The sequence below is a fragment of the Clinocottus analis genome, unplaced genomic scaffold, assembly GCF_023055335.1.
Source record: "Clinocottus analis isolate CAN_PGR_092001 unplaced genomic scaffold, fCliAna1.0.p SCAF_5, whole genome shotgun sequence".
Classification (NCBI taxonomy): Eukaryota; Metazoa; Chordata; class Actinopteri; order Perciformes; family Cottidae; genus Clinocottus; species Clinocottus analis.
Window position 1 is genome coordinate 19,610,251 of NW_027176207.1, and position 16,011 is coordinate 19,626,261.

The 16,011-nt window shown below is 45.9% G+C and overlaps 1 protein-coding gene across 3 annotated transcripts in view; it reads right to left on the reverse strand.

The window, feature by feature from the left end:
• The window catches only part of jade2 (jade family PHD finger 2), a 115,735-nt gene extending 109,808 nt beyond the window's left edge, over positions 1-5,927 (reverse strand). For all 3 annotated transcript variants that reach the window (XM_068600416.1, XM_068600415.1, XM_068600414.1), the window contains exon 1: positions 5,760-5,927. In XM_068600416.1, the coding sequence (XP_068456517.1) occupies positions 5,760-5,846 (87 nt within the window). In that variant the 5' untranslated portion in view covers positions 5,847-5,927. The remainder of the gene's footprint in view (positions 1-5,759) is intronic.
• Between the last annotated feature and the right edge of the window lie 10,084 nt (positions 5,928-16,011).

Consider the following 16,011-nt stretch of genomic DNA (forward strand, 5'->3'; position numbering starts at 1 on the left):
ACGCAGCCTGCAACTGTCATGTTGAGCGCACGACCTCGTTCATTAAAACACACACACACACACACACACACACACACACACACACACACACACACACACATACGGTCTGACTGGAAAGCTCAGAGCCACTTAAGAGCAGTCATGAGTCACTCTGTGACGCTGATATCATCATCATCACCATTCCCATAACCCCCCGTATTCCCACCACCACACACACACACACACACGTAAACACACAGACACACACACAAGTTATAAGTCAATTAGTCAGCGTAAGAAATAGAGATTCTCCGGTTCAGGGAAAAGATTCCTGACAATACGGTGAGGAAACAAATCAATACTTTGTAATATAAATACAAATATAGGGTCTATCATCTTGTTATATTGTTTGTTTCTGAACGAAGATAGAAGAATATTGGTACCCTTGAGACAAATTGATTAAAAACATAATAATAATGGTGAGGTGCAGCTAGCTTGCAGGCATTAGAAAAGTGAAGCAGGCTTCAAACTTCTCTCAATGAGGCCTACATCACAGGAGGGTTTTACAGCGGAGGCTTCTCAGTATCCTGGGAGCTTTTGAGTGTCACACACACTTATTCTGTGTCATGGTACACAACATGGACACACACACACGTGGTGTCCACACCAGGCGGATGGACCCAAACAAATGAGCCGCAGAAATCAAATAGATTCCCTTTATTATCACCTCGCTGGCTCCGGCCAGCAGAACATTAACAAGATATTTATTGACGCTGTCACCGCTCCTGCTGCCGCCGCTGCATCACGGGGGCTGGGAACGAAGGGTCGAAGGAGAGGACAGAGGAGAGAGAAAGAAAGAGAGAGAGAGAGAGAGAGACAGACGAAATTCAATTTCCAAAAAAAAAAAAAGAAGGCTGAAGTCCAAATTATTTTCTAACTAAGCCTCTCGCCGCTCCGTCTCCTGAAATCTGCTGACAAACAATGAAGGAGGTGAAGGAGCCAGCGGGCTCGGGGCCCTCTGCCAACAAGAAATGCCAGGAGAGAGTGCAGCGAGAGAGAGAAAGAGCGGAGGACAGGTGGGGAGGGAGGGAAAGAGAAACAAAGAGAGAGAGAGAGAGAGAGAGAGAGAGAGAGAGAGAGAGAGAGAGAGAGAGAGGTTTTGCTCCACGCTATCAGGAGTTCATTAGCTCCTGGAACGGAGCGAAAGGGGGGATGAAAAGGACGTCGAGACGGAGGACGAGCAGCACTCTGCCCTTCACTCCCCGACGATACACCTCCCTGTTTATCTTCCTCCTCGTCTTCCTCCTCCTCTTGTCGTCTGTCATCCTCTCTGCCTTCTGTCCCCGCTGGCTTCACCTTCCCGTCTTCTCATTTGTCTCCTTTACTTATTGTCTGCAGGCCTTCCTCTCTGTGGTCTCACCTGGACGACCATTTGTTTTTATTTGTTTTTTTTTAAATAAAAACTCTCCGGCCTTCTCTTGCATTCGCTTTAATTATAATTTGACGTTTTTTAAATACACATGAAGCACAAATGAAATCTTCAACACTCAGTCAAAAGCTTCTTTCCATCTCGAGTGTTCAAGCCGCAGAGTGAAGGTTTGACATACTGTTTCTGTCTGTTGTTTACTCGCCCTCTCTCGCTCTCTCTCTCTATCTCTCTCAACACACACACACACACACACACACACACACACACACACATATACACACACATTCCTTAAAAACTCTTCCCATCAGGAGCTCAAGCAGCATCTGTCAGCCCGTCCATCACTGCTCTGACATCGCCTTCACACTTTATTTTTTTCCCCTAAAGGAGAGCAAACGGACTGAGAGAAAATAGTCTGACATAGGATGAAAAAAAAAATGATAATACCACAAAATATAAACAAATAATAAAGACAGAAAGAAAGAATGAAACAAGTTGCTGACTTTCTTTAGAGTACATTAAAAAAGAGAGTTAACAGTTTGTAAGGTTGTAAACTGTCCAAAACTCTCCCAAAAATATTCAAAATACACTGATGGAAAAAAACGAAATCCTCAAATTTCACGAAATACCACTCAAGAAATATCACCTGGACATGCATAACGTAAACGATTTGGTTTCCTTCAGGAGGAAGAGGAGCGACGAAGGAAAGACAACGGATCTTCTCTGTGAACGACCACAGAAGAAGAAACGGATCATTAATTTCATCTGAAAAAACATCTGCTGCACCGAACGGCCCGGCGCTCTTCTTCAGTCGACGAGGGACTCCGAGTTATGGAGCGTATTCAAATTACTCCTGCAACACACACACACACACACACACTGTCCTCACCAGCGATGTGTGTGTGTGTGCAGGTGTGCAAAAGATCCTCCAAACACGGCGGGTAAAACATAATAATAATAATTAAAGCGTTCCCCTCTGTCCGCCTTGGAGGTCTGACGTCATCTCCTGCCCACTGAACAGCATGTTAGCGTTCTCTCAAACACACACACACACACACACACACACACACACTAATGAGGTTCTACACACAGCGGGGTCGTCCACTGAGAGCACACACTGTCAACACACACGGGTTCATGAGTAAACACACGCCTGCCGCCTTCAGTCCACCACGTGGCTGGTTTCATGCTGCAAGAAAACGTGCAGGGCACACACACACACACACACACACACACACACACACACACACACACACACGTGTTTGACAGTATGAAGTATTTGTCATAAAAACTGTTGTTCTCGTACTTCTATTCTATTTCTTGCTCTTTCTGCCGCTTGACGTTCAGCGAGAGTCGACAATAAATCACCAAAAGATTTAATTTATGGTCGTCAGCATAAATATTGTTAATCCAATATCGGTCTGTTCACTCACTAAATCACAGCGCATGGAACCACACACACACACACACACACACACACACACACACACACACGCACACATGCACTAACACACACACACACACACCCTACTCAGCTGCTGGTGATACTACCAACATGCCGCTTGGTTAGTTAGTAAGCAGAGAGCTGGAGACGAGACAGCTAGCCAACCCGCCTGCAGGCACACACACACACACACACACGCACACACACACGCACACACACACACACACGCAAATCCTTCAGCTTAGTTGGTTCCCATCCTTCTTATCTGACACGTATTTCTGCGCACACACACACACTTGCCCTGCAGCCTTCTTGAGCAATGTGCGTAAAAATAAAAAAAGATACTCATGTGCACAAGGGAGAGGTGTGTGTGTGTGTGTGTGTGTGTGTGTGTGTGTGTGTGTGTGTGTGTGTGTGTGTGTGTGTGTGTGAAGGATCGAATGTACAGTTTACATGACGTCAGCAGTCCCATTCATGAACAACACCCCCCCTCCTCCTCCTTCTTCTGCTCCTCCTCCTCCCCCTCATCTTCTTCCTCCTCCTCCTCCTCCTCCTCTTCACTACGTAGCAGCTAATGCGATACAACGCACCACGTGGGGTCCTTACCCCCTTTTCCAGCCAATCCCGGCTCAGCGCTTAACGCAGCAGACACAAATACACACACACGCGTTACGCTAGCCTCCAGTCCCCGCCCACACACACACACACACACACACACACGTGTGCGCATGAACACATGTCAGGCTTATAAAGGTGACATAATGTACATTCTGACACACGGGGTCGCACACACACACGTCCTCCTGCTCGAGAGGCGACGATGACGAAGAGAAAGACGGGTGATGGGTGGATGAGAGGATGAGGAGTAAAAAAAAGAGCAGAGGATGGATGGATGGAACAGAAGGATGAAAAGGAAACAGGATGGATGGCTGGAGAAGGAAATGATGGGCGATTGGTCCGGTGGGGGTCGAAAATAAAAAAACAGCTCTCATCCCTGTTCAACCGCCTTGTAAACAACCGAGAGGGAGGAGGGGGGGGAGGGGTGTAACACTGCATCAGGAAGAGATATGAACGAGAGAGAGAGAGAGAGAGAGAGAGAGAGAGAGAGAGAGAGAGAGAGAGAGAGAGAGAGAGAGAGAGAGATGTTTTGCCCCCACACACCATGACTCATCTCCGGTTTCATACCCAGCAGGAGGAGAGTTGTGTGTGTGTGTGTGTGTGTGTGTGTGTGTGTGTGTGTGTGTGTGTGTGTGTGTGTGTGTGTGTGTGTGTGTGTGTGAGTGAGTGAGTGAGTGAGTGAGTGCGAGAGAGAGAGAGAGAGAGAGAGAGTTTGAAGAGCGTACGTGCATCTGTACTTGAATATGTGTTTAGAGTGAGCAAGAGGCACACAGAGTTTTTTTGGTGTGCAAATCAATGTGCAGATGTGTGTGTGGTGTGTGTGCATGTGCGTGTGTGTGTGTGTGTGTGCGCGCGTGTGTTCCCCAATGGGAACATTTAACAAGTCCCCAGACGGTTTCAGCTCAATTGATTGGAGGCTGCAGCAGTTCAGCTGCAGGTGTTCGATCAAAAGATCTTTTTTGAAATAAACATTCAGTTCATCGCCTGCGTCCGTTCACGCGCTGATAGACAGACATGATATTCTTTTACAGCCCCCCACCCTCCCTCCTCTTCTCAGCTCGGGGCCCTTCTGAAGTGTAGGTGGCCCCACAACATCACCCAGATGCCCCACTTCCACCCCATTACCCCGGCTCACACCTGACTCCAGCATCAGCATCCGCACTCCTCCTTTTGTTTGTTTTCTAAACAGGTAAAGATGCATCCAACCAACCAGGGAGACAGACAGCTGTGACTTAGAGGAGGTAAACAACAGCCACTCCACACACACACACACACACACACACACACACACACACACACACACACACACACACACACACACACACACACACACACACACTCCTCTAAAGCCAGAAAGATCTGCACAGCATGAAGCAGGAGGAGGAGAGGGTGAAGAAGCCAGAGAGGAGTTGCTCTAATTCCTTGATGTGTGTGTGTGTGTGTGTATGTGTGTGTGTGTGTGTGTGTGTGTGTGTGTGTGTGTGTGTGTGTGTGTGTGTGTGTTTGGTGTGGTGTGTGTTTGTGGTTGCGTGCTCAGCCTTCCTAAAAGCAGAGCTCCACCTCTCCTTTTTCTTTTTCTTTTTTTTTAACGGAGGAGTGAAGGAACCTGCAAAACCCTCCAGAGACGGAGCAGCCTCCACCCCGCTGCACCAGGCAACCTCACCGGCACACAACTTCACAACACACCCCCTATACACGCCAATACACGTGCGCGGGTGCGTGTGTATGTGCGTGTATATTTGTGTGTGTTCCAGCTTTTTCAAATTCGCCTGCAAGTTACAGCTCCTCGTTCCTCGCCACGCTGCAAACGACCCCTGATTTGTCGCAATTACGCGCAACTAAAACAAATACATCGAGATAATAATAACCACACTTGGACACTCTCCAAGTGGCCGCGCGCACACGCACACTTGATTCCCACCGGAGGGCAAGGGGGGGGGGGGGCGCGTTCACGTTCACGTTCACATTCACGGCTTTTTTTGCCGAGCTACAGCGCGGCCAAGTTTACCTCGGATCATTCCTCTTCCCCGTGTGCGTGTGTGCGCTCGGCTTCGGCTCCGAGCGGGTATCTGCGTTGCGTTGCGCTGCTCACAGACACGCACACGCACGCACACACACACACACACGACACCGACGAGGCGCCCCGCCGTGCGGACTGACAAGCCCGCAGCTGAAAAGTGCGTACGGAGCCCCCCTCCAGCTGCTAGCCTAGCACCGACACGGCACCGACACTCCCACTTCCACATTGCATTGCGCGCACCCTGCACGAGCATTACGGTATTTGTGTGTTACCTTGCTCGCGGTCAGCTCCGGATGCAGAGACGTCCACGGTCCTGGACGAGTCCCGGAGATTAGGGGGTCATCGGGAGCCCGGCACATGTAGTCCAACCCGCAGAAGGAGGGGTTCAGTGGTCCGCTTTGCCCACTCGGTGCCCCCCCACCCCCACCGCTACTGGCAAGGCTGCTCAACAGCCCCAGACTCCGGCTTCCACGTTTGGGTGACAGGACCGTCCCTCCCCTCTCGCTCTCTCGCTCTCTCGCTCTCTCCCTCCCTCCCCCTCGTGCGCGCGCGGTCCGCGTTGACAGCGCGTCGCTCCGCAAAAAAAAGACCCGGCCGCCGAGAGCGCAGAGCCGGAATGAAACAAAACCCCAAAAGTGTAGCAGCCGGACTGAGTTGCAGCCTTTTTTTTCTTCTTTTTTTTTTAGCAAGTGGTCAACAACAACAACAACAACAACAGCAGCAGCAGCAGCAGCAGCCGGTCCGGTGTGCTGGTGCTGCTGGTGCCGCTGTGGTCCGCCGCTTGGTCCCGCTGCTGCTCACCGTGTAGCGGGCTGCGAGGTGCGCACAACATGCCGCTCACAGGAAAGCATGTCGCATTTTGCACAAAAAAAAAACACAAAAAAAACACAGCAGCAGCCCAAACGTGGTGTCCACACGCAAAAAATGTGTTTTATCTGCCGATGTTTTCCTCTGTGGTGCCAGAGGAACGCGAGGAAAAAAGGGGGGCGGAGAGGCAAGAGGAGGGTTGATATACAAAATATATATATATAATTTTTTTTTTTTTTAAGAAAAAAAATAGAAAAAGGATGCTTTATTTCCAAACGATGAGTCAGAGAAGCTCGCGAGTGGGTTTCGCAACGCGCCTCCTCCCGGAGAGACACGCAGCGGCCGCGGCTTCGCCCGCCGCCTCGCTGCACTCCTCGAGCCGGTGGACGTGCTCGCACCCGCCGCCGCGAGAGCCGCTCAGCCGGGTCCCGGTCTGCCGCCCGCTACGCGCTCCTCGCGCCGGGAAGGAGAGACAACCAGGAAGAAAGACGACGCGCGGGAGAGAACAATCCGCTCTTATCATCAGCTTGAAAACTCTTTTGGCGCCATATTTATGGCGTACTTTCAATTCTCGGTGTCGCAGGCTGCACTTCCTCCTCCGAGGAGCGAGAGGACTGCGCCGCGGAGAGGAGAGCAGCGGGACTGACGGCACGGGACACCTTCACATTATTATTACTAATAATTATTATTATTGATAATAATCACCTTTAGGAATGATTGTTATTCACCTTTAGATTATTATTATGAATAATCATATTTAGATTATTATTAATAATCACCTTTAGGGATTATTATTAATAATAATAATAATAATACAAATAATCACTTTTAGAATAATACATATATGATGAAAAAATAGGTGTGTTTATTAATGGGATATTTAATTAATATATAATATAATAATAAAATATGTATATATATAAGTATGTACATATATATATTATATAGCAATAATATATTTAGATATTTGTATAAATATATTTTTTATTTGAATATTTATTTATATATAATATATATGTATATATTTTTATATTATATATATTTACATATATATGTATATATAATGTATGTATAATGATAAATATAATACAATTAAAAATGTAAATTAATTTGAGAAATATCTGCATATTATAAGGTTTTCCCAAAGAGTGGCAACTTTAAAAAAGAAAAGAAAAAGGCTCTTTGTTAAATTAAACTACTGTAAAATAATATAACTCATTATAATAATAATAATAATAATAACTTTATTTACATGGCACTTTTACAAACAGAGAATCAAGGCAGTGGAACAAAACGTCATTACAGGAAAACATTTAGGAAAACTGGAGGCAGAAAAGAGCAAATGGAACAAGAAATAAATTAAATAAGTAAAAGAAAAACGGAACAAAATAACTGCATAAAATGACTTAAAAGCAAAAAGGGACTTAAAATAAAACACTGAGGTGTGAATGTGTTATTATACTATCACATATCTACACTGCAGTAAACACCTGTTGTGTCTATAATAATCTTATTTATTGTGAAATATCACAGTCATTTTAAATCTTACAACTTTCAATACTGTTTTTAACATTCAGACCCCAGCCCATCCAGCAGTATTTTATGATAATATTCCTGTGTTATGGTCCTCAGCATAACGTGCATCTGGAGCCTGCCGTTGCACTTCTCCTGTCAGCGATAACATCTCTGGGCCCGGGATTGATTTTGGCCGCTCGCGGTGATCCGAAAGGGAATATAGTTGGCAAGTAAATTACCTTCCTTCACATTTCCTCCAAAAAAAAATCAATATTTAAAAAAGGGAGGAGGGTGTTTGATCAATGTGTAATCTACTGCCGTGCACGCTCTCTAAATCACTGTCCTCTGCCCGGAGGCAGACGGACCGCACGCTCAGTGAGAGGACAGCAGAGTGTGGCTCTCTGCAGCTGATCCTCTCAACTTCATTCTGTTCTTTGCATCGAAGACGTTGAGGTGAACACACGTGGATGCCGAGGCCCCAAGGGGCCCCGAGGGGCCACAAGGGCCACAAGGGCCCCATTAAAACATTAAGGTCATGCGGGATGAACAGAGAGAGGATTTGATTCGTATCAAAGACGCAGAACCAAAGGATGTCAGGGTGCTCTGAATGCTTCAGCTGGATCAGGTGTCAGAGAGAGAGAGAGAGAGAGAGAGAGAGAGAGAGAGAGAGAGAGAGAGAGAGAGAGAGAGAGAGAGAGAGAGAGAGAGAGAGAAGCTGTTTTGCACAAAGTGAAATGAGGCAGTGAAGGACACGGAGGAGGAGAGTTCTCTGGCACACATTCAAATGCAACTCCAGCGTTCAACGGTGTGTCCTCCCTCCTCACGGTGTGTCCTCCCTCCTCACCGTGTGTCCTCCCTCCTCACGGTGTGTCCTTCCTCCTACAGTGTGTCCTCCCTCCTCACGGTGTGTCCTCCCTCCTACAGTGTGTCCTCCCTCCTCACGGTGTGTCCTTCCTCCTACAGTGTGTCCTCCCTCCTACAGTGTGTCCTCCCTCCTCACAGTGTGTCCTCCCTCCTCACGGTGTGTCCTCCCTCCTCACGGTGTGTCCTCCCTCCTACAGTGTGTCCTCCCTCCTCACGGTGTGTCCTCCCTCCTACAGTGTGTCCTTTCTCCTACAGTGTGTCCTCCCTCCTCACGGTGTGTCCTTCCTCCTACAGTGTGTCCTCCCTCCTACAGTGTGTCCTCCCTCCTCACGGTGTGTCCTCCCTCCTCACGGTGTGTCCTCCCTCCTACAGTGTGTCCTCCCTCCTCACGGTGTGTCCTCCCTCCTACAGTGTGTCCTTCCTCCTACAGTGTGTCCTCCCTCCTCACAGTGTGTCCTCCCTCCTCACGGTGTGTCCTCCCTCCTCACGGTGTGTCTTCCCTCCTCACAGTGTGTCCTCCCTCCTACAGTGTGTCCTCCCTCCTACAGTGTGTCCTCCCTCCTCACGGTGTGTCCTTCCTCCTACAGTGTGTCCTCCCTCCTACAGTGTGTCCTCCCTCCTCACGGTGTGTCCTTCCTCCTACAGTGTGTCCTCCCTCCTACAGTGTGTCCTCCCTCCTACAGTGTGTCCTCCCTCCTCACAGTGTGTCCTCCCTCCTCACAGTGTGTCCTCCCTCCTCACGGTGTGTCCTCCCTCCTCGTGGTGCAGGCGGTCCCCCCTCCAGAGGAAACAACCCTCAGCGTGGTCGTCTCTAATGTGACGTAATGTAATTCATTGTTATTTATTTAGGAAGCAGATGAGGATGGGAGTCGAATATTAACTGCTGTATTCCGTTTTTATTTTGGAGTTCATAGCTTAATTATTAACAGTATTATTATTGATGCACGATTAAAAGTGCTTTAAGAGAATTAGTCGAGTGTTTATTTAGCAGTTTTATAATATTTAGCACTTGTTTATTAGCATTAAGTGTTAATATCTAATGAGTTAAGGAGGTGGATGATATAATCTCGACGTTCGGCAAAACCTCAGATTAAATATCTACAGTTACGGTTAATATATTATTTTTAGTTATTAAGCAGCAGTCAATGCAGTATTTTAATATTTCACGTTACTTCAGAACAAGTACAAGTGAAATAAATGCAGTGGGATAGAAAGTATTAATTAAGAAGTATTACATCATCATTTTATACCTCAACAGAATATTTAACTCGGTGACAGTGGTAACGTGTTGTACAAGTACTATCAAAATATATTTGGACAGTTCATTCTATTATTGTCCTTTGTTAATATGATTCATTCATGTATAATTTATGAATTTAATTAGAGAAATATGTGATGGATATGAGTTGTATTCAATCATTTAATCCTCCATCCACATAAGAACTATTGCTTTTTGTCTGACTGCACTCTTTGTGCATTATGTTGTGTATCTTATAGCTTCGTGGGCTCATGATGTGTTTTCTATTGTGCGTGTTATGTTTTAACGACACATGTTTCTGCACATGTTTATGATCCCGGCTGGTTTTTATTGAATTGGGCTCTTTTCTTTTCTTTTTTTAATGTTTTGATTTGTGGGACTCTGGTCTGGAAAACGCTGCAGGAAAACATGTCCACTGGTCACGAGCAGTTGGATAGTAACACAAATTCACACATATGTCGTGACTTTATGAAGTTTTGAGTCAGATGTTCTTTTTTTATTTTTGATTCTGTGGCTTGACAGGACATTTTTCCAGAAGTCGTATAAAATCATCAACATCGGTCCTGAAGATTAACAGACTTGTGTTTGTAGAGTCAATTCCACCTTTACTATTTACTATCCTATTCACTTGAATTTAAATGTCTCTTACTGAGTCTAAGTGCTGTGCGTGCGTTGCACTGGGAGGTGTTTGTAATGTTGTTGTGTCTTTGTGTGTCAGCCGGTCTGCACAAGACCTGGACTCACGCCGCAAAATGTCTTCAGGTCATTTATTTATAACATTTTATTCACAGACTCAGGTCACAAAGTGATCAAACAAAGGCCCAACACATTACAAGAGGTAAGAAAGCACAAATAAAACACACAAAAATAAAGAAATAAATGAATGCCTGATCAATTGTTGTGTAGTTTGGATTGTATAGATATTTATAGAGCACAGATGCAATGTGTTTGTGGTATTATTTAATCACTTTTCCACCAGGTACACAACAACAACAACAAAGCACACAAGCACTGCATGCAGACATCAGTGAAGCAGCTGTGGTAACAAATACACAAACAAACACACAAAGAAGAGACAAACTCAATCTGTGATTCCTTCACGATGACTTCCTTCAGTCCGCTTGGTTTCAAGTTCAGAAGTTCTGAATACTTCCAAACACTTTTGTCTTTTTCTCCTTTTGCTTTCATAAACTCTCGTCAGTGCAACTCTCCGGTTATATTCATCACAATCACTCTCCCAGCGCCGCAACAACCGCACACACACACACACACACACACACACACACACACACACATACACACATGCAGCGACAGCCAACATTACGCTATTTTTCCATGACATGAGTTGCATTTGATTTCCATAACCACACATTGCAGGAAATAGGATCAATATGTGAGCAGAGAGACGACAGTATTCACCCAGAGGCAGCCGCGTGGGGCGCGTTGCAATGTGGGGCGCGTTGCTGTGTAGGGTGTGTTGCTGTGTGGGGCGCATTGCTGTGTGGGGTGTGTTGCTGTGCGGGGCACGTTGCTGTGTGGGGCCTGTTGCAGTAAGGGTGCGTTGCTGTGTGGGGCGCGTTGCAGTGTGGGGTGCATTGCTGTGGGGCACATGGCTGTGTGGGGCCTGTTGCAGTAAGGGGCGTGTTGCTGTGTGGGGTGCTTTGCAGTGTGCGGCACGTTGCTGTGTTGGATGCATTGCTGTGTGGCGCGTGTTGCAGTGTGGGGTGCTTTGCAGTGTGGGGCGCGTTGCTGTGTGGGGTGCTGTGCAGTGTGGGGCGCGATGCTGTGTGGGGCGCGATGCTGTGTGGGGTGCTTTGCAGTGTGGGGCGCATTGCTGTGTGGGTCACATTGCTGTGTGGGTCACATTGCTGTGTGGAGTGCGTTGCTGTGTGGGTCACATTACTGTGTGGGGCGCGTTGCTGTGTGGGGCGCGTTGATGTGTGGGGCGCGTTGCTGTGTGGAGCGTGTTGCTGTGTGGGGCGTGTGCACTGTATCATGGCCCCAAATATGTCAACTTTCATGCCACCAGGCGGCTAGCTATCCTCGTGTTGTAGCATTTATTTGAAGCGAAGGTCAGGATTCAGGACCTGAGGATCTGCTGCAGCGTCTTCTCAGTGTCACTAGTTTTAATTAGTCTGGGTCCCAGGGTGACGGCTACTTTTATCACTCGGGTCCCAAGCCTAAAAATACAGGGTTTTTTTAAAGCCTCTGTTGGATTCAATGTAATGTCAAGTGCAGCCTAGTTCTCATCGTCCCACTGAAAACTACAAGAAGAAACATTTTCTCAAAAGTTTCAGAGATGTTTGTTGCGGTTTTTCCTTTTTTTTCTTTTGCAAATGTTTATTCTCAAGGTGGCAAATTGGCTACTTTTCATGCTGGTGGTTATTTCAATGGTGGATGGCGGAAATGCTAACTGTTTGTAGAGAGATAAGCCACGGAGATAAGCCACGCCCCCTTTCCGCCACGAAAAGGTGTTGGGAAAAAGCTTGTGAACGTAGCATAAGTTCAGGATTTAAGTACACATCCTTAAAACTAAAGGTTTGCGTTTCTTATTTAGTAATTTTCCAGTCTGTAAGTGGTTTAAACCATTTCAGGATTGGTCAAATTAAAAAAATTGTATTAAAAAATGTCTATGTGTCTTGTGAGAGTAGCAGGAAACAGGCTGGATACGCTGTTAAAGACCTGCGTACAGGCTGCACTGTGCAGCGCATCCTGCTATTCATGCAGGGAAATGTCATAGTCAAAGAGAAGAAAAAGTGGACACACAGAGGCGGCTTTTCCAAGAAAAGAAAAAAGGGACCAGTTCATATTCCTCCACGGCGGTGAATGGAAGCCAGTGTGCAGCTTTCAGCGCCCGAGGAAGATCATGTTCAGCTGGACTCATAATGAAAAATAAAAGAACCTGCAAAGACGAGTGAGAATTCAGTCGATGCTCATTTATTTACATGTTTTCATAGTGTACTTGTACTTCTTTAAACTAAAAGAAGTACAAGTACAGTGCTGCGAAGTACGAGCTGTAAAGGCCAGCTGCTGCTGAGTACTCGCTGAGAGGTACTACCTACTGAGTACTAGCTGCTGAGTACTAGCTGCTGAGTACTAGCTGCTAAGGACTCAGCTAATGTTGAGTATTCGCTGAGAGGTACTACCTACTGAGTACTAGCTGCTGAGTACTAGCTGCTAAGGACTCAGCTGATGCTGAGTACTAGTTGATTACTGAGTGTAATCTGAGAGGTTTTAGCTGAAAGGTACTAGCTGCTAAGTATTAGCTGCTAAAGCCTCAGCTGCTTGTGAGTACTAGCTGAGAGGTACTAGCGGCTGAGTACTAGAGGCGAGGTACTAGCCGCAAGGTACTAGCTGCAAAGACCTCAGCTGCTGCTGAGTACTAGCTGAGAGGTACTAGCTGTTTAGTACTAGAGGCGAGGTACTAGCTGCTGAGTACTAGCTGCTGAGTACTAGCTGCTAAGGACTTAGCAGTAAAATAAAAACAGGCGATAAAAGGCGTCTTTGTTGAAAGCGTGAGTCGCCACAACCAACAGGAGGTCCTCGAGCATGCAGCCTCAAAAATATGATGCCGTTTACCGTGGACAGACGAGGAGTGGCACATCCACTCGCGGAGTTTGTGACACATTTTTTGGGGTGGTGAAATGATTTAAGCAGTTCAAGAGTTTAAAGCATGACATTGAATAAAACATCAAAGTGCCTCCTCGGTGTTCACGGTGAGTCAGCTTTCGGAGGAGTTCATTCAGAGTTGACGCTGCACTCGCTGCCAAATCCTGATTTACACGTCTCATTATCCCCCCCCCCCCCCCCCCGCCTACACACACACACACACACACACCCTGAACAGGTTCACAATGATCTATAACTGGTTTCTCCCCCCTCCCCGAGGACGCCAGCTGAAAGCGCTACCTGTTGTCTGAGCGGTTCCCAATGATAGCTTTCTCCTGAGTAAGCACACATTAGGTGACTCATCAGGAACGGCCGTCTGGAGCGCAGTGGATTTCAGCGTCAGTGTATTATTTCAGCATCAGTGTATATTTCAGGCCGAGTGAGGAGATGGGAGGAGAGGGGGAGGCCGTAAACCTAATGGAGTTGTTGGTTCACGCAATAAAACAGCGACTTGTCTGACTTGGAAGCGTCCCAAAATATAACATAGTAAGAGTGTTAACGGTGTTTTTTCTGGAAGGGGTGTGTGTCGGGGCGGGGAGGGACGCGGTGAAAGTGTTTTTTTTATGGCATCTTGCCCTTCTATTGACTTAGAGAAAACAAATGTCTGAGGGGAGAAGACTTTAGGGGCCTTAATTGTTCCAGGAAGCGGTTGAGAGAAGTGGAATAAAAACCAACAACATTTCTGCACCTTCACCTCTGCATGTTGTTCCGACCCGCTGCTTTCCTTTGGCTGTGTTTCTTTTTTTTGACACATGACAGTATTGAAATGGAGCGTGTGTGTGAGTGTGTGTGTGTGTGTGTGTGTGTGTTTGTGTGTGACTTCCAAGACGACCATTTTCAGGTGTTCCTTGAGAGATTTTATAAAAAGTCGCACAGTTTACAAACCTCAATTTTCTCTTTTAAACCAAATGTGTTGGCATAATCCACCTGGTATGCAGCATGTGTGTGTGTGTGTTTGTGTTTATTCTAATAATGTGCATGCCTTTTCAAGAGTTTACAGCGGAAAAGCGAATGTAGAATTTGTTTTCATCTTCTCAATCAGGTGCAAGTGATAAACATTTCTCCCCGGTCATTTTAATTTCTATTCTGCCGGTTTTGCATTAAAGACTTTTGTTTTTAATTCAATATTTTTTGCTAGACCCTCTCTTCTTGAGGCCACGCCCTTTATTGTATTCCTTTCAAATGCTTTGGGGGCGTGACGGCCACATCATTTACAGGTAATTCAGTTTTCACTGCCAATGAAATCAGCCGAATGCGCTGACTTCACGTTGGCTTTCCTTCCTCTGGATCCCTCTGCATATCAATGACTTCATGTCAAAACAAGCCCCAAATCCCCCTCTGTGTGTGTGTGTGTGTGTGTGTGTGTGTGTGCGTGTGTAAAGATGAATGACCATAAGCCTCTTTACATGGCTAGAGGTGAAAAGTCCAGTGTTTCTCTCTGATCATATTCCTGGCAGGCCCGTCAAGTAGAGAGAGAGAGAGAGAGAGAGAGAGAGAGAGAGAGAGACGCACACACACACACAGAAAAAGGAAAGTGTGTGTGTGTGTGTGCGTGTGTGTGTGTGTGTGTGTGAATCGTATCTCCTGGCAGAGAAACAGAGAGATCAGGCTGTAAGGGAGCAGGGAGAAGAAGAAGCCGCTACTACTTTCATTTAAAACAGAATCCTGCGATCCAAAGAGGTATTTTTCCCAGCAGACATTTCGACGTGTCGTAGCAGGAAAGCACATGCAGGCTTAATTATGGACGACTGAATTCCGTTCAAAGGGTCCCGGTAACGTGCATGAGCTCACCGAGACACTTCAGGCCCCGAGTTGAAACGTTTCAGCTCCACGGGCGCTTTTGCTGCTCTGAAAAGTCAAAATGTGTGATGTTATAATGTGCACTCCTCATTTTTCTCGCACACATCGTATGATCTCTTTGGAAAAAATGCTATTCTATCACTTGCGTCGTTATTTTAACACAAGCGTCAATCTGTTCCTAAACCTGACAAAGTAGTTCTGCTGCCTCAACATAACTGAGTTGTTCTTTGTGAAGATGGAAGTTTATTTTGAAAAGACTATGCATGTAAACCTGTCAAACCTCTGCTGGTGCATTATGCTCGTGCTGTAAATGGTAACGACGTTAATACTTGAATGCTGAATACATGCACTGAATATACAATATTAATAGAACAAATTATTTGGTTAATTATTTTATATTTCGGACAGAGATGTTGAGAAGACTTTTTAGCTACATACACAATATATGGTTAGTTACTATATATATATATATATATATATATATATATATATATATATATATATATATATATATATATATATAATGTGCTTTACAAAACATATATACAAAATAAATGCAAAATACATTCAAAAAATGTAATTTATGTAATATTAAATAAATCAAATTAACC